The sequence below is a fragment of the Phaseolus vulgaris genome, chromosome 3 (assembly GCF_000499845.2).
Source record: "Phaseolus vulgaris cultivar G19833 chromosome 3, P. vulgaris v2.0, whole genome shotgun sequence".
NCBI classification, from domain to species: domain Eukaryota; kingdom Viridiplantae; phylum Streptophyta; class Magnoliopsida; order Fabales; family Fabaceae; genus Phaseolus; species Phaseolus vulgaris.
This window is the reverse complement of record NC_023757.2, coordinates 36,273,851-36,296,613: the sequence shown is the minus strand read 5'-3', so window position 1 is coordinate 36,296,613 and position 22,763 is coordinate 36,273,851. Positions and strand designations below refer to the sequence as shown.

The 22,763-nt window shown below is 32.6% G+C and overlaps 3 protein-coding genes across 6 annotated transcripts; all 3 read right to left on the bottom strand.

The window, feature by feature from the left end:
• Window positions 1-319: 319 nt before the first annotated feature.
• On the bottom strand, window positions 320-4,313 carry LOC137807378 (uncharacterized). Of its 2 annotated transcripts, none has more exons than XM_068607999.1 (9): window positions 4,172-4,313; window positions 3,753-3,891; window positions 3,581-3,667; window positions 2,946-3,073; window positions 1,648-1,744; window positions 1,458-1,535; window positions 1,139-1,364; window positions 726-949; window positions 320-602 (listed from the first exon to the last, which is right to left on the bottom strand). In XM_068607999.1, the coding sequence occupies exons 1-9, from the start codon at window positions 4,240-4,242 to the stop codon at window positions 579-581; spliced, it is 1,074 nt and encodes a 357-aa protein (XP_068464100.1). In that variant the 5' UTR covers window positions 4,243-4,313; the 3' UTR covers window positions 320-578. The 2 variants fall into 2 exon arrangements, with proteins under 2 accessions (XP_068464100.1, XP_068464099.1); XM_068607998.1 differs by having other exon boundaries at window positions 1,139-1,367; window positions 4,172-4,306.
• A 3,313-nt stretch (window positions 4,314-7,626) lies between these two features.
• Window positions 7,627-9,177, bottom strand: LOC137805600 (uncharacterized). The gene is made up of 4 exons (XM_068605540.1): window positions 9,061-9,177; window positions 8,561-8,670; window positions 8,118-8,427; window positions 7,627-7,986 (listed from the first exon to the last, which is right to left on the bottom strand). The coding sequence occupies exons 1-4, from the start codon at window positions 9,175-9,177 to the stop codon at window positions 7,627-7,629; spliced, it is 897 nt and encodes a 298-aa protein (XP_068461641.1).
• Window positions 9,178-13,736: 4,559 nt separating this feature from the next.
• Window positions 13,737-17,342, bottom strand: LOC137807377 (uncharacterized). Of its 3 annotated transcripts, none has more exons than XM_068607995.1 (9): window positions 17,211-17,342; window positions 16,868-17,028; window positions 16,689-16,775; window positions 16,212-16,339; window positions 15,010-15,106; window positions 14,822-14,899; window positions 14,503-14,728; window positions 14,081-14,304; window positions 13,737-13,922 (listed from the first exon to the last, which is right to left on the bottom strand). In XM_068607995.1, exons 2-9 carry the CDS (start codon window positions 16,967-16,969, stop codon window positions 13,899-13,901), a joined length of 966 nt encoding a protein of 321 aa, XP_068464096.1. In that variant the 5' UTR covers window positions 16,970-17,028; window positions 17,211-17,342; the 3' UTR covers window positions 13,737-13,898. The 3 variants fall into 3 exon arrangements, with proteins under 3 accessions (XP_068464096.1, XP_068464098.1, XP_068464097.1); XM_068607997.1 differs by having other exon boundaries at window positions 17,215-17,329; XM_068607996.1 differs by having other exon boundaries at window positions 17,109-17,214.
• Window positions 17,343-22,763: the final 5,421 nt, after the last annotated feature.

Here is a 22,763-nt window from a genome sequence, read left to right as displayed (position 1 = left end):
CTACAATAATAAAAGTATAAAATCAAATTATTGGTAGAACTCTTACAAAATATTACATCATTCATTATTTTTTAACTGATCATATTTTTTTAAATACACCGTTAGATTAAAATTTCTTTTTACATAGGTTATATATACAAAATTTTGTGTCAATATAAAATCATTTGATATGTTTTATATAAATCAAAATCAATACAATATAATATTTTTTAAAAATATGAATCGCTGTTCAGTTTTAACATAAAATTATAAATTATCGACTCGGATGACAAAATTTACTTTTTATATAACTTTTTTACGGTATTATATCTAATAAAAGTTACAAAAAATTATTTTTTATTAGTGTCATAAAACTATGACAACTTTTTTTCCTATAATCCGTTAAGAGAAAGTTGTCAAACAATAAAATATCAAAAGTTAAATATTACAGCAAAATACAATATTTGCTCTTGGTATAATAAAAAAAGGATAACAATTTTAGTATAAAAAAATTATTTCTATTTAATTTTATTAATAGGTTGCAGACATGAAGAACTTGTGTTTCTCTGCTTGGCTACAAAAAAACAAGCTGGCATGCATCACCTTAGCCTAACAACAACGTGCTGTACAAAATGCAAATAAGAAAATAAGGTTAGTCATATCAAGAAACGAGTGCCAGGGGCCTTGCAGAATAATGCTATCAACAGAAAAAACTTTACACTCACTATACAAATTTTAAGGTGTACCTTTATTTGTGTCCTATTAAATGTATAGGTGACATGTACTCGTCCATCACTAGCTTGGATAACAGCAGGATATGAGAATTCCATTCCTAATGTATCCTCCAATGTAAGTGCCTCGTGCCAGGTTTCACCATCATCCTCAGAGAGGCCAAGTTTAAGCACACCCCTTGAAATTGTGTTATAAGCAAGCAATATTCTGCCATCACTCAGCTTAACCCCATCAATACCTAATGCAACAAAAGAAGTTTCTTAAATGAGCTACTGATGCATGCATGAGGATGTAAAATACATGTGTATCACAGAAAAAACAAGGAAAATAACTCAACAACTTCAGAAGTAGAGCAGTTCAAGATCAACTTTTTCTTGTTGTCCACCTGAATACTTAAGCAAGCATCAAGAATAGTTTGGAAATTAACCTGAGTTCGGGTTGGGGAGTAGTGTAGGCTTTGCATAGCCCCAAGTTTTGCCACCATCAAAGGATTCTGATATATAAACTCTACCAAGGCCATTAAAGGATCTAAGCAAAACACGCAGTGTTCCCCTTTCAGTCAGGTATGGTACTGGCTGAATCACACCAAGAGGTGTGTTTTCAATGAAAATTGGGCCATACTTTCTCCATGTCCTGCCAAAATCTGTTGTAACCTGCTATCATGCCAAAGCTATAGAAGTTAACCAGCTAATCAAGATCAACTGCAAGCAATTACATGACCATAATTAATTAGTTCTATTAGACACCTCTGCCCATGCTCCCCATGAGTTCCAGCTTTCAACAGAAGATCCACAGAGTAGGTCACCATTTTCTAGCAAGAGAGGCTGAAAAACAGTTATTCACTTCAGCACCAAAAACATAAATTTTACCTGACTAAGTTATAAACCCCAAGGCCAAAGGTGCAGACAAAATATTACTTAGTAGTTTTAGTTTTACCTTATTCTTGATAGGTCCTAATATACCAGGAGGAAGTTGTTCTCTTTCTGTCCAGGTAATTCCTTTGTCATTTGAGCGTTTCATGAATCCACTCCACCTGAAATTAAACAACCAAATTCTTCTCATTTGTTAGAAATTAACTAGAGCCTCATACATTTGAGTACGATGACTACCAAAGTGATCCAGATAAAACGCTTGATTCAGTAAAGAAGGCAAAAACATGTTAAGATTAATATTGAATTGATATTTCATCTTTAAAACAATTATTTGCTATAAAACTTAAGTTTCAAATGAAGAGATTTCCAGATTTTCTGTGCCTCAATTACAACTCATTGTAATTTAAAATAAGCATTTCCTAAAAGAAATCGTGGTGGTATCTATTACTGAAAAGATTAATACCGATTTAAAGTTACCTACATTTTTCTACAGAGTGATATTGAGTAGCAAAACATGGATCTCAATCAATGGAGTGTCACATATTCATATTTGGGAATGTAGACTTTCCATAATGCATGGTGCTACCTCTAGTTGAACCCAACGTCTTTATTACAGGGATTCCATTTATATTCAGTACTCAATATTGATTTCACCACATAGAGAGATTGTGTACCAAAACATGTTAGTTAATGGATTGTTTGTCACATATTCATATTTGGGAATGTAGACATTGCATGATATATGGTGCTATCACTAGCTCAACCCAACTTTTTTTTATTACAGGGATTCCGTTTTAGGTACTGGAATGCAACTTTCTCTAACTTTCCTTGTTGAATAGAACATTTCACAGATTCTTAAAAATAAAAAGATACAAAAGCACCCATGAAAACACAAAGAAATCAAGTTGAAGTAGTGTGGAATCATAGTCAATGTATTAATCCTACTTTATGTAGGATGTTGCAGAATAACGAAATAGGAGGGAAATATTCTTATAATTGCAATTTTGTATAACAACAAAGGATACACTTCCCTCTTTACAAAGGAAGAGCATTTTACCGAAATTGGGGATCATATCTCGATTGTGCAGGACATAGGTACAAAAGAAAGGAAATTTAGGAACAAGTTTGATGGTGTATAAAGTAATTATTCCCTCTGGTTTTGTTTTCTTCAGAAAATGGGGAGATGCTGTGCTAATTGTTTTACTCCTTCCAATTGTGATAATATCTCTAAAAATTAAGCTCAATTGTTCCGCAATTTCTTCACAAAAGGAATCTTATCTTACCATCAAATAGAAAATGGCTGCAAGCAAAACAAACATCCACTCACACACACAAGAAGGTTGTAAGGTTTGAAAGCTTTACTTCTGAACATCCAGGCCTATTCTGTAGAACAGCAGTAACTCATTTGATGGAAGTTTGAACAGTACAGGGTTCCACATAGGAACATTTGGTTCTTCATCAGCAATTATGGGTGATTTCCATCTGCCATTCTACCAACAAAATTTGAATTCACAAACCAAAACGAGCTGTCAAAACTTCAGAGCTAAGTATGCCCCCAATATTACAATGATAGGAACAGGAAACAATTTATACAAGAATGATTACTGATTTTAAATCATATTATTCAGTATCCACATGTTCCACCTTAGAAATTTATGTACTTTCAAAGCTACATTTTTTATGCATTCTGTAAATAAAAAATGTACTAAATAAATTATTAATTTCAGTTCTACAGGAAGAAGCATTTTCTTTGATGATAACCAAGTAGAACCTCCAACATGCCACTAAATTTTGATCGCCAGAGTAATCCATAGACCTTATGTACTGTAGGCACAAACCAAAAAGGAGAACTAAACCAGGAAAAATTGGAAAAAAAAGCACGACTTTTAGGTTTCAAGTTAGACATTAAAATTCTGACTACACAAGTGTGCCCAGTCTCTTATGAGTAGAAAAAAATAAAAGGCAATGTAAATATGATGAGTTAATTAACTATCTACCTTATAAGTCTGCAGCCATATTTTTACATCTGGTGCCCCCTCAGAGGAGCCCCCGAAATAGGCAACCAAAAAATGTCTCTTCCCAACCTACAGAGGTTAAAATAGATATAATATGTTATGTTAATTAATTAAAACAAGGAACAGATAAAAAAACTATGTTGTAATTTACCACCTCAACAATGGTAGAGGCATGACAACTGATGAAAGGAGTTGATCTTTCAGGAAAAACGAACTCCTCCACAACTGGCCCTTTTATGTAGCCACTGGTTTTATTTCTTAAGCCTTTGGCACCTGAATTTGTAGAGTTTGGCCTGCATAAGTTTGCAACTTCATCTTATCAAACTACTAGATTATTGAAGAACTCACCGTGAGACTTAATTGCTTCTCACTTGAGTTTCAGTTTAGAGCAGACACCAGAAACGCATAGTATCAAGTAGATATAAGCAAATAGCAGCAACATAAAAATAATCATGTACTTGAACCAGAAAAGATACAGAACACTAGATAATAAATTTATGAAATCAACAAAATCAAATAATGGTTTTTTTAGCTGAATGAAAGATTCAAAGAGGGAAGAAGGCGTTTGCATACCCAGAAAAGGAGTGAGCTCTGCTAACCATGCTTATGAACACCAAATATATAAAGGTAAGAAAGAAGGACATGGTTCCACTTTCCACGCTTCTTCTTACTGACACCTTCAAGGAAAACTGTAGCGAATGTGGGAAAGAAATTACATACTGTAAAACTATATTCGTGTATATATATTTTATCACATCACTTGTTTTAAATTTTTTATTAATAAATATTATATAAAAAAAATTCTTTAACTCTTTTGTTTTATTCAGTTTGGGAATTCACTAAATATCAGCCCTCCACATTTTCAAATGAAATCGTAAACCCATTCATTTTATTTTATGCATTGAATGCTCAATGTTACTATGTCACTATGCATGTTCATTAAAATATTCTGCAATCTACTGCACACGATAAGCATGTTTGTGTTTATACAATTGAAAACAAAAATTTTGTACTATATAATTCAATGACGAAATATTTTGTTGTAAAATTGAGTTTCTCGATAAATGAAAATTATTAATTTCTAAATTATTGGTAATTTTTTTCTTTTATTTTGGTCTCTCATCTCTAGACAACCCTCGTTTTGTTGGGATGAGTGTTTGAAAAAATAGTAGACTTTTAGCAGATGCAATTTCCCAACAGCAAATTTTTATTTTGAGTATTTAGTTTCTAAACTAAAAGATTATTATTATGAAACAATGATAATAGTATAAATATTTTTTCTTTTACTTTTGTATTTATTCGTAATATTATATTTTATTTTATGTTTGAATATATAATAGTAAAAAAAAAAATTATGTGATTGTGCTATTTAGTTTGTACTATTTTTTAAATTGTAAGTTCTTATAAATTTATGCTCTTATTTATTCTCATGAGTTTGTTTTGTACCGGTAGGTACCGAATAAGTTTGTCTCGGTCTTGTAACCAGACGTTCGAGTCAAATAACATAAAAGAAAAGAGTAAATAAATACGCAACAACAACATAACGGTTTTGAATGAGTCAATCCACATTCTGAAATATACGGAAAATATCTTTAATATAACAAAATAAACTGCAAGATACACCTCAGATATGAAGGAATCACCATGCACGTCATTTAACAACTGATCCAGCCCATAAGGATCCAGGCCCATGAACCAGGCACTTTAAATAGAACCTTTTGTGAAAGTAGTAAGGTATGTTTTTCCCATTCACTAAAATATACTTATATCATAACACTGACTTGAGTGTCGGAGTGCAATCGCAGGTACCCCGACCAGACGACTGAACATCAGAGTTGAAGGAAGGAGACTTAAAGGGATTTAGAGACCATTGACACGTAAACAATTGTGCATCCAACCACAGGTACTATCTAAGCCCCTTAGTTCATACAAGTACAATTGGCGCCCACCGTGGGGCCGAGGTAGTATTCAATCTTCAATAACAAGTCGTCCCCAACCACAATGGTGTCCACAAGGAACAACGCTAATAACGACCGAATGGCAGACGAGCAGATAGCGATGATCCAACCCTCTAGGCACAAATGGAGGAGATTCGACAAAAAAAAGCATGGCAGATCAATTGAAAAATGACGAGGACTGACGTCGACAAGAAGAGGATATATCATTCCTGAAGGAACAAAACAAAAACCTTCTACGGCGAATTGAGGGCCATGAACGGGGAGGAACAAACCCATCAATCTAGAGCACCACCGTTGCACCCTCCAACTCGTCAAACTCCTCATAACATCCAGACTCAACAAACCCACCAAAGTTCCCGAAACAATATTTCTCTAAACAATGAAGAGGATCTGAGAGGGCACCCTTTCACATATGAAATTATTGACACACAACTTCCTCCTAAGTGGAAAAGGTTAACTATCAAACCCTATGATGGCTCCACCTATCCCTACCAATTTTGTGGGGAACTTCAAAGTCTTAACAACAAAGTTCATCACATAGTACGCAACGTGTCGCTCACATCATACTTCTTCTATGTCCCTCCTTAATGTGAAGCAAGAAAAAGGTGAGTCTTTATGAGCATTCATGGATAGATTCAGTAAGGTATACATGGGTATCAGAAACTTGATGCCTGAGATAGTCATGCATCATTTGGTCAGAGCCATCCGCCCAAGACGATTCACAAAAAGCTTAATTAAGAGACCAACAAAAAATATGGATGAACTGAGAACCCGAGCCACCAAATTCATGCAGATCGAGGAGCATGTTGACTACCATAGAAGTCATCAAGCTGAAGGTGTTGACAAGGAGAAAGAAAAAGAAAAAGATACAAGCAATTGACCGGGACCAGGTCGGACCGACCGATTCAAATAAAATCGCGGATCCTGATTTCTTAGCAAACATTGTCAGTATCATCGCAATTATGGCCACACGATCGAAGGCTGTCAGGTGTTAAAAGATAAAATCAAAGAGCTTATCCAAGCGGGCAACTTCCGCAGATTCATAAAGACGGACACCACTACACATCGCTCACCACAGAAGGATCGGTATCCCCCTATAGGACAATTCGAGCGATCCGGGGGTGGAAATTCTCGTCGTCGTGATGAAAATCAGTGACCGCCAAGGCAGAGACGAAGTGAAAGCCCGATCAGAAGGATCCAACCCCGGAGTGAAAGCCTTAAGAGGAGCAATCAAACCAGACGTCGAGTCCAATAAGTCATCAACACTATAGTCGGCTCGGTGTCACTCGGTGTCCCCAACGAGAAGTCAATTACATAGTTGGAGGTTTCGCAGGTAACGGGTGCTCCAACTCAGCTACAAAGAAGCATCTCAGAGTCATACAATCAGTTCATTCCACGTCAACCCAAAGACGACCACGGATACCCCCAATTATTTTCACTGATGATGATTTCACGGCGATAGATCCAACACAAGACGATCCTATGGTGATAACTGTGGAGATAGATAAGTTCACAATTACCAAAGTGCCGGTAGATCAAGGCAGTTTGGTAGATATTCTTTATTGGAAAACCTTCAAGAAAATGAGGATCCCAAAAGAAAACATTCAGTCATATGATGAACAGATTGTTGGATTCTCAGGAGAGCGAGTGAATACTAGAGGATATATTGACTTATATACTACGTTCGGCGAAGAAGAGTGCCTCAAAAAAACCATAAAAATCAGGTATTTATTGGTTAATTCACATACTTCATATAAAGTACTGATCGGACGTTTGTCCATTAACCATTTAAGAACGACCGTCTCCACCCCCCACTTGGCGATGAAATTCCCATCCACGGCCAAGGATATCGTGACGATCCATGTGGATCAATGTAGTCAAACTCGTAACTCGTACGAGGATCGGGAAGGAGCTAAAAGATCATAACTCAAGGATCGTAACTCGACTCGTAAGAGTTACTAACATATGAAAAATAATATTTAATACATAACCCAACTTGAAACAGTTTCATAAATCATAAATTGTTCATACAGAAAACAACTAAGTTCATAAATATCTAATACAATTAAACTATCCAAGGAAATCCTTCATATACATATTGATTGAAGGATAATCATCATTCTCTTCTACAAGATCTTCATTTTCATTAATGTTATCTATGCCATGACCTTCATCATCCGCAGCAATTGGAGGAACCTCCAAATCATCCATAGGTTCAACTTCTCCAACTTCATCCAAATAATCCATAAGTTCAACATCATTTGCTTCATTATCTTCCACTGTCCCTTCTTCATCAGAGGCAAGCTCATCAATGTTGTAGTTTTTTGTGTTCCTAACATCCTTCTTTTTCATCAATCTTGAATTAGTCATCACAAAGACTACATCATTCATGGTCTTCTGGTGTAAACGGTTTCTTTTTTTCGTGTGGACCTAAATAATTATAACATCATAAATTTATCCCTTTATAAATTCTAATTATAAAATGAACTCATAAATTTAAATGCTTACCCTTTCAAATGCACTCCAATTGCACTCACACCCAGATGAACTACAAGTCAAACCCAAAACTCTAACTGCAAATCTTTGTAGTTCCGGAAGTGCATCACCATATTGTTCCCACCACTGTGCTGGAGTTTTTGTTTTGAGTGCAATTGAGCTATTTCACTACCCAAAAATCCAGATTTGCTCTTGAAACCCTCAATTTGGGCATCAATCTTAGTTATCTCATCAATGTCTCCTCCCATCCTTTCTAAACATTCATACATTCCCCGTTTCACCTCATAATCAGCTTTAAAATCCGGATGATAATGCAATATGGGATTTAGATAATAGCCTGCAACATGTAATGGCCTATGCAATTGGTTGTCCCATCTTTGATCAATGATTTCTCAAATCGGAGTGTAACTAAGTAAGATAAAAGTAAATAAATAAATATAGAAACAAAGTTTATATTTCTAAAAAAGATTAGGAATGAAATAAAAGTGAAAGGTAATTAGTTATTTACCTTTTACTAACTCCACTGAAGAGACTTTGTATCTTCTCTTTAGCAAGGTCCATCTCTTCATAAATAAAACCCATGGCTGGTTTTTCATCAGAATCCACCATGTGCAACACCTTAATTAGGGGAAAAACACCCCTCAAACAATTCAAAATATTTGACCAGAATCCCTTATTCAATACCAAATTTTCAACAAGCCTTCCATCTCTAGTCTTTACACACTGACTAGATTACCACTTCTTAGATGTAAACATCCTAATAAGTGATTTCTTATTCTCATTTAAACATCCCAAAGTTAAATCAGAAGTGGCAAAACGAGTATTAGCCAGTCTTATTAAATCTATCCCTTAAGTATGTTTGTGCAACAAGCAAATAAGACTAGTTCTTGAATAGATGTAGGCTGTGATTTTCTTACCATTGGATATGGTCTCCTGATGGAGTGGTTTTTCTTCTCAAAATCTTCCAACATTAAATCAATGCAATGTGCTGCGCATGGTGTCCAATACAATTTTTTTTCTCTTTTGCATTAGGAGATCCCCAGCTGCTTTGTAATTTGCTGCATTGTCAGTTACAATCTGCATTACATTATCTTCCCCAACCTCTTCAACAACATCATCCGTCATCTTGAAAATTTTGTCAGTTGTCTTAGATATGTCAGAAGCATCAATTGACTTCAAAAAAACAGTCCCCTTTGAACTATTTACAAGAAAATTAAGTATGGTTCTTCTCTTCCTATCTGTCATTATTCTGCAACCATATTTTTTCCAACATAATCTATGTTCTTCCAATATTTGATTGGTTTTTTCAACCTGTTGCTTCAAATATTTCACCCTGATTTCATGGTATGATGGTGACTTAATTCCAAGACCATGTTTGGCAATCATTTCAACCATTTTATTGAACTCTTCACTCCTTGCTACATTAAATGGAATACCATTGTTGTAGACTCGAAGTCTATTCCGAACATAGATTTTTTTATTAAATTTTGCTGTAGCATAGAAACAGTACCCAACATTAATTTTTTAATTTCTTCTGGGACAACAAGACATGCTCCAACATCTTTTGAAGTGCATGCAAGATGATGCTTTAGTAAATAGATACCCCCAGTTAAAATCTTCTCACAATATTTACACTTCACGTTTCTTGATTTCCCATCAATAGAAATACCCCCAATCTTTTTTTATAATTTCTTTTTTTGTACTGTCCCCACCTCCTGAATCCATAATAGAAGGAACTATCTTGGAGAATAAAAAATAGCACGGGACTGTGATGGAGAATGAGAGAGAAGAAATGAGGAGCACGTTCACGACGGTGGCGTCGCGATCGGTCGCAATGAAGTTATGGGGTGCATTAGGTACTGTGCTGATTAGGGTTTGTTATTTTTTTTAGGTTTTCTTAATTTTTTAGGGTTTCACTCTAAAAAACACACATTGGGCCGCATTGGCCGCATTGGGCCGCACTGACCACATTGGGCCGCACCAGGCTGCATCAGATTAAAACAAAATAGGGTTTTTTTTAGGGTTTAAGGTGTGCCGCGCCACAGTGCGAGGCGACTCGGAGATGGCCTCCGAGGTAGCGAGGTAGTGAGCTCCGCGGCGACGCGGTGCGATCCGCTCCAGCACCAATTCGCCATGCGAGTCAACTCGTTTTTGGCTCCTGGATCGTTGAATCGTGCGTTTTTGCAAGTTTACTCGCGATTTTAATTACATTGATGTGGATCAAAAAACCGTTCGTGAATGTTATGTTGCGAGTTTAAGAGTTGAACCTACCAGATGGTTGTATAAAACATCATTGCACAGTTGGTCTTCCAGAAGGCATAGCCGATCCTCAAAGAGATACCCTCGAGATAGGAGATCGACAGAACATATGGTTGCACTCGTAGATCTACTCGACGATGCCCGCATGGAGGCAGGTGAAGACCTTCAACCTTTACCCCTTCGTGATGACGATCATAAAACATACATCGGGACATCTTTGAAACCGGACGATCGCAAGATGGTCAACACAACATTGTTTGACAATACCGACCTATTTGCTTGGACAACCGCTGATATTCCTGGGGTAAGTCCTGACATCATCTCACATCGCCTCTCTATTTATAAGGAGGCCAGACCAAGAACCAAAAAAAAAAACAAAAGTTGGGCGAGGAAGAAACTAAGTTGATGAAGGTTGGCTTCATCCGAAAAGCACACTATACCACATGGTTAGCCAATGTGGTCATGGTTAAGAAATTCAATGGTAAGTGGCGAATGTGTGTAGAATATATTGACCTTAATAAAGCATGTCTTAAAGATTCCTATCCCCTGTCGACCATCCATCGACTTGTCGATGGAGCAACATGACATAATATCCTCAGTTTTCTTGATGCATTCTCATAATACTATCAAATCCAAATGCATCCAAGAGACAAAGAGAAAACAACTTTTAGGACTAATTCTGACAACTTCTACTATGAAGTCATGCCATTCGACCTCAAAAATGTTGGAGCTACCTACCAGGGATTGATGGATTATGTCTTCCAAGACATGATTGGGAGAAATGTCAAAGTTTATGTGAACGATATTGTCGTCAAGTCTGACTCATGTGAGCAGCACATTAAAGATTTGCAGGAAGTCTTCCAAGCTCTCCGCAACCACTGCATGCGTCTCAATCCCGACAAGTGTGCGTTTGGAGTAGAAGGAGGGAAATTCTTAGGCTTTATGCTTACCCATCGAGGTATAGAAGCCAACCCTGAGACGTGTAAATCAATCACTGAGATGCGTAGCCCTCGCAATATCAAAGAAATCCAACGACTAATCGGTTGATTCACAACCCTCTCAAGATTCGTATCGAAGCTTGTAGAAAAAACTAAGCCTATTGTGCACTTATTGCGTAAAGCATCTAAATTCCAATGGACGGACGAATGCGAAAGTATATTCCTCCAATTGAAAACTTTCTTGGTGACTCCTTCAGTCATTCCAAAGCCAATCGCCAAGGAACCAATAATTGTTTATCTTGTTGTGTCAGAAGATGCAATCAGCGCGCTCTTAGTTCAAGAAGTAGAAACAAAGGAACAACCGGTCTATTTTGTTAGCCGAGTACTTCACGGCGCGAAGGTTCGATGTCAAATGATTGAGAAGGTTGCCCTGGCCTTAGTGATAACCGCACGATGAATGCACATGTACTTTTAGAATCATCGGGTTATAGTCAGAACCGACTACCCCATTATGAAAATACTAACAAAGCCAAACTTGGCTAGACGAATGATAGGATGGGCAATAGAATTATTAGAATTTCATGTTTAATATCAACCCATGGGGCAATCAAATCACAAGCTTTAGCTGATTTCGCAGTTGAGCTCAGTCCCCAGCCGGCTGAGGCAGAGAACCCCGAGTGGATCTTACATGTTGATGGCTCTTCCAACAACAGATCATGTGGTGCAGGAGTAGTGTTAGAAGGACCAGGTGATATTCTTATTGAACAAACTTTGAAGTTTGAATTCAATACGTCAAATAATCAAGCCGAGTACGAGGCTATCATATTTGGTCTTAATCTTGCTATTGATTTAGAAGTGAAAAAGCTATTATGTAAAAGCGACTCACAACTAGTGGTCAGTTTGCTGAAAGAAGAATTTGAAGTGCGAGAAACTCTCTTGCAACAGTATTACCATTTTGTGCAAGGCTTGATTGCAAAATTTGATGAAGTAACAATCTAGCATATCCGTCGGGAACATAATACCCGAGCTTATACACTTTCCCTCTTAGCAACCACAAGAAAAAAATGACTCCCTCGATCAATAATTTACGTAACCATGGTCAAACCTAGTGTTGGCTCGGAAGAATGTATGGCGACCGATATTCAACCATATTGGATGACACCCATCAAGTAGTTCCTAATTGACGGGACAAGCGAAGCATATTCAGAAAAAACAATGAAACAACAGACTGCCCGTTTTTTGTTGATAGATCAAGACCTTTATCGTCGGGGTTACACTCATCCACTCTTGAAATGTCTCACTCCCGAGCAAGCCACCTATGTCATGCGAGAGATACATGAAGGTATGCAACACTCATTCAGGAGCTCGAACGATGGCATCTAAAATTCTACGAACATGCTATTATTGACCGACTGTACAAGGTGATTGCACTGAATTTGTGTAGAAATGCGTTAAGTGCCAAAAATATGGCAGCTATCTCACCGAAAACTTGAGAATCTTCATTACTTTCTCTCCCCGTGGCCATTTGTGAAGTGGGAGATGGATATCGTCGGACCATTGCTCCAAGTAAAGGAGAATGTAAATTTCTATTGGTAGACATAAACTACTTTACTAAATGAATAAAAGTCAAACCCTTGACGACCATTACCGCACGAAATATCCAAAATTTTGTTTGGAAAAACATTGTGTGCCGGTTCGGACTACCTCATGTCATCATCACTGATTACGGTCAACAATTCACCCACCAAAAACTCGCCGAATTTTACAAAAAGTTTGATATCATACACATCACAAGCTCAGAAACAAAAAAAAAAGGTTGTTTTAATTACTCCATATTTTTATTTCATTTTATAACACTTAAATTTAGAGAGAGAAAGAAAATATTCATTAATAAAGTATTTATATTTTCCTAATATGTAACTTATCTCAATGATACTATTTATACGTTTTTATACACTATTGTTTTTTTACTCCAGTAGGTTACAATTATTTTTTATAGTTCTTAAATAAACTACGTAAAATTTAATTATAAACAAAACATAAATGTTTTTTTATCCTTTATTAATCATAAAAGAATACTAATTCCTTTTTGTCCAGTTTTTAGTATTATTTTTATGTAACAAACAGAAAATACGTTGATAGCACAAAACCTGTATTATTGAATATGACCATTTTTATTTTTATAAATTTACACTAAATTCCAAATATTGACAAAAAAAAATATTACAAGTTTATGTTATCTAAACAATGAAATTTTTAAAATGAATTAAAGGGTGCAAAAATAGTCTTTTTTTCATTAGCTGGAACTGGATTAAAATATAATGGATGAAAAAGTACTAATACGTTTTTAGGACTAAGTTTTGCATATTTTTTAAAGAACTCAAAATATAATTGTGTTTTTTCTTTTCAGAAGATTAATTTTTTCAATTTTTTTAAAAATCAAAATATTTTTTTAAAAAAAATTATATATAAAATAATAGCTGACAATGATTATTAATTTCTTTTCATACTTTGAATAAAAGGAAACACCAACAACCAAACTTTAGTTAGCTTTTTATTGAACAAAGAATACTATATGATAATGTAGATGGATTAAGTAAAAAACTTGGTTGTTTCTGCGTTTTCGAAATTGAAACCATTTACTCCACGTCAACTTGGTCGAAGAACAACATGCTGCCAAAAAAGAAGAAGATAGGGGTTAATATTTTGAGGAAATGCAGGAAACAAATTGCAGATTAATTCACAAAAGGAAACTCAACATCTTCCAATGATAATAATAACCGAAACCGTCAATTTAAAATCAACTACCATAAAAAAAAAATAGTTTGTACCTTAATTTGTGTCCTATCATATGTATAGGTGATATGTATTCGCCCATCACTATCCTGAATAACAGCAGGATAAGAGAATTCCATTCCCCGTGTATCCTCCAATGTGAGAAATTCGCACCAAGAATCACCATCATCCTTAGAGAGTGCCACTTTAAGCACACCCCTCGATTTAGTATTATAAGCCAGCAATAAGCGTCCATCTCTAAGCTTAACCCCATCAATACCTAGTAAACAAGGTAACACAGATGTGTCATTAATGCACAACATAGACAAGTAGCAAAAGAATGAAGGGATACTGAGGTGTAGCAAAACACTTCAAATTTGAAGTTATCCATGATCAACTTAGTTCTTACTGTTCAGTTAAGACAATTGTCATAATTATGCAGCAAAAGTTTGAAAGCAATATAGTTCACAAAATTGACCTGAATTTGGGTTGGGGAGCTGAGTAGGTTTTGCATATCCCCAAGTCTTGCCACCATCAGATGATTCTGACATACATACTCTACCAATGCCATCAAAGGATCGAAGTAAAACACGCAGTTTCCCGTTTGCAGTCTGATAAGGTACTGGTTGAATCACACTCAGAGGTTTATTTTCAATGTAGATTGGGCCATGCTTGCTCCATGACCTGCCTAAATCTTCTGTTACCTATTGCACACAAGAAGTAATAAATGTCAGCAGGCTAGCATTTCTAACCATCACTGAAACAAACCGCTCAACTAGGATGAATTCAGTTAACACCTCTACCCAGGCGCCCCAGGAGTTCCAGCTTTCAACAGATGATCCACAAATTAAATTACCATTTTCAAGTAAAATGGGCTGACAAATAGTAAGTAAGGAAAATCAGTAGTGAAGAATAAATTTAATATAACTACAAATTTCAAACCTCTTGCTATTGATAAAGTTCAGTGAAATAGATTCTGATGTACCTTATTCTTTATAGGTCCTAATATACCAGGAGGAAGCTGTTCCCTTGCTGTCCAAGTCATGCCTTTATCATATGAGCGTTTCACAAATCCACTCCACCTGAAATAATTAAACTTCTCATTAAAAGAGAAAGACAAATAATATACTTAAAATTACTTAAAGTCCTATATGGTGAAGGAGGGGAGGGGAGGGAAGGGGGGAGACAACTTCTTAGATAAACATCTTCAGTCCAGACAAAGCCATCATTCAAAGATTTCAATCTAATGGCAGCACAGCGACTTACTATGGGGTTACAATGAATTATGAATATATCTTTCCAACATGATATATATGTCATGGAAATATTTCCATGTGAATTTATAATCTTTTTCTTTACCAATTAGAGATTTTATCTGTAAATATGAACTTTCACGCGGAAAATCATCTCTTATACTATTCTATCAATATATCTGATAGGAACTGAATTTACTGCAGATTAATAGAAAAAACTAGTACTCAGAGAGCAGTGGTAATATGCATAAATTATGGCAATTGATAGTGAAAGAAAACAAAACAGAGAAGGAAAATTTCTCTGCCCTACGACAACACCACACAAGACTACCCAAAATTGATTCGCTCCCCTCTCATTTCCCCTTTCTTCACTTATATCCCACAGCCATTAATTTTACCACTATGCTTTCCACACCAATTGCCATTTCTAGAAGTTTGTTATAGCCTAAGTAAATCCAACCTTGCGTAACAATATGATTCTAATCTAACTACCCAGTTCACTGATTTTACTAAGGAAAAACAATAATATGCATGAAAAAGTTTATGTTGTTCTATGCAGCACAGTTTTGTCTGAATCAAAAGCCCGCACCATCCATGAATTTCACTTAAGGTGATAAAATGCTCGTCAGACTTACTAAACTAATTAATAATTAGAAATATGTATGTTGTTATCAAAATTCCAATAAAGACTTATTACTCAGACGAAAAAACGAAAGAGGAAAAAGAGTTATCATGGAAATTTCCAAATATACTTAGGTTAGGTCCATAATGTTGGATAGTGAAATTGGACCAAAAAAAATCATAAATGCATGCCAATCAGCCAATGAGGAATGATAAACCTAGCTGTCTCAACAACAACCATGTATGCGAACATTGCAGCAACGAATGTCAAGTGAAAAATAGATGTACGAGGACAACAAGTTATAAACTTTACTTCTGAACTTCTTGGCCTATTTTATAGAAGAGAAGTAGCACATCTGATGGAAGTTTGAACAGTACCGGATTCCACATAGGAACATTTGGTTGTTCATCAGCAATTACAGGTGCTTGCCATTTCCCATTCTATCCACCAAAATTGTGATCAGAAAGTTAGCGCAGCATTCAAAATTTAGAGTTCAGTACATCCTTCCTACAGATGTGGAACTATAAAGACAGTTTTTGACAAACAGATTAGAAATCAAAATTTGTTACCACTTTCTTTAGACACATTTGTAAAACTACTTAATAGCAACCCTACATTACAACATGCAGACTTTGCCAGGCAAAGCAAACAGCTTGTAATCAAACAGTAAAATATAGAAAGAGAGAAGTAAAAGCCCCCTAAATCAGACACCAAAATTAGCATAACTATATGAGAACGCCCAGTTTCCCATTAATTGAAAGACTTGGGGATACAGCGCGTACATTTTACCTTGTAAGTCTGCACCCATATTTTGACATCAGGTGCCCCCTCGAATGAACCCCCAAAATAGGCAACCAAAAAATGATCCTTATCAACCTACAAAAGTCGAACAACATGGTGTTGGGCTCATTTGACAAAAAAAATCGATAAAATATTTTTTGATGGGCAAAGATTTTTGTATCCATGACCTCAACAATGGTAGAAGCATGACAACTCTTGAAGGGAGCGGATCCAGCTTGGTAAGTGAACTCCTCTTTTACTGGTCCTTCTATTGAACAATCTTTCGCCATGCGTAATGGTTGAACTTGCGAGGTTGCGGTGTTTTTCACTTTCTGCTCGAAACAATCATCTGCAAAATTTATCTTCTAGTTTTAGTGATGGAAAATCAAATTGTGAAAAATGACATAAAAAGTGAAAACGGCGTGGTACAGCAATGGGTTGATCTGCATTCAGTGTGCTGTCCAAAACAAAACAAAATTGAGGTCTAACGTAAAATAAAAAGAGTTACACTCCACTATCAAAATATCATACCTGCCTCTAAAACAAAAACAGCTTTTCATTTTGAATTAACAAGAAGAGGATCGGAGGGGGATTTGATTTTCCAAGATTCAAAAACTAAAGCGAGGTTTTATTTTTCCAAGATTCATGTTGACTTTATATACATATCAATTTGTATATAAAGTCTATTTAATAAGATATCATTAACTTATATAAACTACTTTCATCAATACAACAAAATTTTACAGTATCTCTTAAAATGGTTTATTTTAATAATTTATACATTACAAGTTATTTATAGTTTATTTAAATTTTATCATCATTATTTTTTTATAATAATACATTTTTTTCTTATTCTTTTGATATGTTTTAATACAATGTTGGAGTGTTTATAATAGATGTTCAAGAGTAATTTTAACATTTAAAATACTGAATATTTATTTTAATAATTATATTTTTTTATATTTGTTGTATTATTTTAAATTTTTAGATGGTTCAAATTAAAAATAATTCAAAAATTTAAAAAAAAATATGATTAATACTCAATAGATCAATTAAGGATGATATTTACATCTATCCATTAGTTTATTATCAAACAGTCAAAATTCAATTAGTGAACATTATCAAACTTATAACCCCAATTAACTTCTAAAGTAGTTTTATAAAACAAACCCATTAAAGAGGAATTCTTTATTCCACATCTCTTTTCCGAAATAACTTAATAGTATAATTATTTCCTTCCCATATAATATGAATAACGCTCTAACTTTTTTTAACTGCTGCATTTAAGTTTTTATTCTTCAATAATATCTCATACGCAGAATAAATAGAGAAAATAAATAAATATTTTAAATATTTTTTAACTATAATCTATAACAATATATAATAGATTCTCCTAATAAACTTTTTTTTACACAACTTTTTTATTTTTTTTCCATAAACAAATGATAATTAGTTTAATATATTAATTTAATAATTTATTTCTTTTAATTTATTCTTCAAAGAATGACAGTTATCAATTTAATATTTAATAATTTTTCTTGATGTTAAAATTATCAGTGATCTTTTAAACAATGTATCTATTGCAAGTAATACTTCTTTTTTCCCCTTTCTTTTCTCTTATCTGAAAACACACAATCTCAGACTCTTTCTTCCTGCACCTCCATACCTTCTTCTCTCACCTCCATAAATTTTTAAATTTCCAAAAATGCCCCTCTATAATATTCTGGATTACGTAATCCGGAAGTCATTTTTCAGATTTGTAATTAGCTTCCAGATTACATAATCCGGAAGCCTTTTTTTCAATGCATGATTACTTTTCGGATTACATAATCCGGAAGTCTTATTTAGCTTCTGGATTATGTAGTCCGGAAGTCTTTTTTAAATGAGTTTCCAAATTACATAATCCGGAAACTATTCTATGGGGTGACACAAGAAGGATAAAAATGTATTTTCATGTTGTGTATGGAGGTGACAGAAGAAGATATGGAGGTGCAGGAAGAAACAGTCACAATCTCATTCTCATTTTTTCACTCTTTCCTTTTTCTCTTTTCGGTATACACACACTCGTTTATTTTTCTTTTTCTATTTTACTGAATCTAAATTTAATTTTTATTAATTTTATTTCAAAGCACGATATTTCTTTACATATATTAAAATAAAACAGTACAAATTTATAATAATATTTAAAAAATATATATAAATACACGTGTTTATGATAAAAAAATTTAAAAATACCTGTTCCGCTAGTATTTAATAGTAGTAATTCTATCTTATTTTATTTTTGGGACTGTATTTTTTTGGTAAATTACAAAAATATTATAAAATATTTTTAATATAATATTTTTAATTTAAAACAATTAATTTTCTAGGAAAATTTAAAAAAAAATACCTCAAACTTGATGTTTTCCACGTTCATCCGTCTATCCAAAGGAGAGAGAGGAGGGATTTTGCATGCACATCCGTCCTCCAGCTCTTTTTTCGCTTCTATCCGAACCCAACACTGAATTTGCAATGCGAAAATAATGAAGACCAACGCAAAAACACTATGAAGCTGTCTCAGATTGACACCATGAACTCGCGATACTATTTCCCCCATTCAGACAGATTCGATGATGTCGGTCCAAACTAAAGGTGTCTTTTCATTCATTTTTTGCTTCTAATCTTAAATACGTTCTTCAAAATCAATTAATTTTTAGGTCACTTAATAATTACTTTTTATTTGAAATATAATTGTAACGTAATCACAACTATCAATAAAGACAATTAATGGAATTGAATTTTTAAAAACTATAAATCTTCATTATTAATAATTCATCATTTCTATTATTATTTATTAATATAAAATATAATAATCTTATTAAATAAAAATTAAGACATAAATTAAAATTGTATAAATAATTTAGTTCACTCAATGGAGAAAATTGAGATTGAAGTTAATCATTTTCAGTCGTCTGTATTTTCAATGAATAAAAATATATAATATTTTATTTTAATTGAAATTCTCACACATATAAAAATTATTCATATTAATTTTTTCATACAAAATTATTAAAATTGTCTTATAAATATTGATTTCTATCATTTATATAGGTTAAAAATTATCATTTAGGTATGATGCTTAGAATTTTTTTTTACTCAAATATAAATATCAAAATCATGAATAAAAAATTAAACTTTAAAAATAAAATATAATACAATCTCAATAAAAATAAAATATTATAAATAAATATCAATCAAAATATATAAGAATTTAAATAAATTATTTTAAAAAAATTAGTGATAATCATTACATATTACATGCGCAAAAGTCATTACATCCTTGATTTATTAATTTGTATAGGATTTTGTTTGCTTAGGATTTTGTTTGCTTTGTAGTTGTTGTATTTTGTAGTTTGTTTGAGATTCTTCGTGGCAGTGGTGGTGGGATCGTTAGGTGATTTGGTTTTGAAATTTTATTTTATAAATATATGTAAATATTCAACTCATTTTAAATATATTCACTTTTTCATAATAATATAGTCATATTTATCATTATTATTAATATTATATTGTATCAAATATATATTATGTTATACATGTAATATAATACAAATTAAATATTATTAATTAAAAAAATACAAATATTAATTATTTCATCAATTTAACTAACCAAAATATTTATTGATATTTTAAAAAAATTAAATAATCATAATTATAAATATTTAATAATAAAATAAAATTTTCATATAAGACAAACGTATATAATTATTTATAATAAACAAATTATATAATTCTTATTATTATTACAAATGTAAATTAACATTTAATACAAAATTATTTTCTAATTATATTTTTAAAATTTATACATTTTTTATTACTTATTTCTATATAATAATTGACAATTTTTATATATATTCAAAATTTTACATGTAAATTATTTTTTCATTAAGTAACTCGTATTTTTTTAGAAATTAATTATTGAACTATATTGAATTATACTACTAATAATTTTAATTCATTCAAATTTACACAAAAATATTTAATATTAGATTATTTTTTTCAAAGACAAGGGTAAATTTGTAATCTTTCATTTTACACCTTTAGAAAAAATAAAAATATTCTCACAACCATTACATCACTCACAAATTTCAATAAACTTTCATCACAAATCCACTCTGACATATCCTAATCCAAAGAGTCTAATTTTCTTCACATTTTTTTCTTAAATCCTCACACATTCACTCTCTCAAATCCTCACACTTCCACTCCTCAATCCAAACACAATCTTAAGGTTTCTTTCGTTTGGTTCCCTTTTTGGATCACACATCTCTCTCAACCTTCCGCCCTTATTTAACCTAATTGGGTTTGTGTTAAATGACATCTCACTCAAGTGAGATATGGCTCACTCAAGCGAGATTAGAGAAAATAAAAACCAACTTTGTTGTCAAACTCCAGTGAGCCTGCAAGTTCTGGGCGAGGCTGCACGAGTTTGGTTCAGAGAGCAAGTTTACCTTTGGAGTGATTTTGCTTGAGTGATATTGGTTCGCATAGGCGAGTCCTTCAACGCGTTTCAATGGCTTAGGCAAGCTCTAGGCGAGTCTTGGGTACCCCAGTCTTATCTTTTCTCCTTGTCTCTAACTTTTATATTCCTTCTCTAGCCATTTTTTCCCCATCTTTCCTTAAATTCCATAAATTAGTACAAAGTTGAAAATAAATAATTCTTATTAATCTCATAACTTTAAAATATATTATTAAATTTAAATATCTCAAATTAGAATTGAGTGATATAATAAATATTTAACTTTTTCATAAAATTTCACTAAATAATAAAACATATCCATTATATTTTAGAGTTTACATAATGTGGTTATTTTATTCTTCTCATCTTTCTAACCTACTGATCTTCTTTCATTTTCAATATTATATAACTCTAAAGTCAACTCATTTATTAGTTAAAGAAGAGAAACACAAGTTTATCAACGCGAACTGGACATAACAAAACAATAAGAATGTAAATATGTTGATAGATATACACCAAATTACAAATAGAAACTAAAATAATTTTATAATTATATTATGTCACATAACAATTATAAAGATTCATTTTCATGTGCATTGTTAAAGTAACATCTTTTAAATAATAAATAACAAAATTATATCAATAATTCCAAACTTATACAACATCTACTTATACAAAGTACAAAATATTTTAAATACTAAATTTAACAAATAATATTAATAAATTAATTTAAAATATTCAAAATTTATAAAATTATTAAAATGTAATAAAAAATTGTGACACGTATATCATTATCTTTTATACTTGTATAACTATAAAGTAAACCCTTGTTAGGTTGGTAAATTAAGGGACAGCAAATAGCAAATAGATATCACTAAAAATGAAGTAAATCTGAAAAAAAAATAGGTGAAACAAGAGAAAAATAAAATAAAAATAGAACCACGTATTTTATTCGTTTAATTAAAAATAAAACACAAATTTAAATTTATTTATTTTTTATTTTTTGTAATTTATTTTTTCACTTTTTGCCTCGTAATCCAAGCCAAACTATAATATAAGATATAAACGTCTAAAATCTATTTTTACTTAAGTAGAACAAGCACAGTAAATTACACAAATACAAATGAATATACTTTTTACTTTTATGCTTTTTTTTTATTAGACAGTGAAAATGAGGGAGTGGATTTGAAATGATTTGAAGAGAAAGTGTAAAAAAAGTTAGAATGTTTGATTTAAGGTAAATAAAGTGAAAAATGTGAAAAAAGTGTATGAAAATCTGTGAGTGATATGATGAATGTGATTGAAATTGTATTTTTTTAATTGATAAAAATGTAAATTTACAAATTTATTCATATATTTACAAATTGTTAAAAATTAATTTTATTTATTTATAAATTATAATTATTTTTAATTAAAATTTACTTAAATATTTATAATTATAAATATTTGACAATAACTTATTTTTATATTAAATAACATTATTATATTTTATCTTTACTTTTTTAATTAATAATTATTATATAAATTTATTTCTTTTTTATTAAAAAATACATTTATTAGTATTATTTATATTCATAATTTATTAT

Bases quoted from the DNA above. Each gene is read 5' to 3' on its own strand.
- LOC137807378 (XM_068607998.1), bottom strand. From the start codon at position 4,242: ATGTCCTTCTTTCTTACCTTTATATATTTGGTGTTCATAAGCATGGTT. The intron at 3,668-3,752 runs GTGGTAAATTAC...TAACCTCTGTAG, and splicing joins ATGCCTCTACCATTGTTGAG to GTTGGGAAGAGACATTTTTT. The intron at 3,074-3,580 runs GTAGATAGTTAA...TTTTGTTGGTAG, and splicing joins TATGGCTGCAGACTTATAAG to AATGGCAGATGGAAATCACC.
- LOC137805600 (XM_068605540.1), bottom strand. From the start codon at position 9,177: ATGACGGATGATGTTGTTGAAGAGGTTGGGGAAGATAATGTAATGCAG. The intron at 8,671-9,060 runs GTATTGGACACC...CCCCTAATTAAG, and splicing joins TGCAAAAGAGAAAAAAAATT to GTGTTGCACATGGTGGATTC. The intron at 7,987-8,117 runs GTTTGACTTGTA...ATAATTATTTAG, and splicing joins ATTTGCAGTTAGAGTTTTGG to GTCCACACGAAAAAAAGAAA.
- LOC137807377 (XM_068607997.1), bottom strand. From the start codon at position 17,239: ATGAAAAGCTGTTTTTGTTTTAGAG. The intron at 14,729-14,821 runs GTGTTAACTGAA...TGTGTGCAATAG, and splicing joins CCTGGGGCGCCTGGGTAGAG to GTAACAGAAGATTTAGGCAG. The intron at 14,305-14,502 runs GTCAATTTTGTG...CTTGTTTACTAG, and splicing joins GCTCCCCAACCCAAATTCAG to GTATTGATGGGGTTAAGCTT.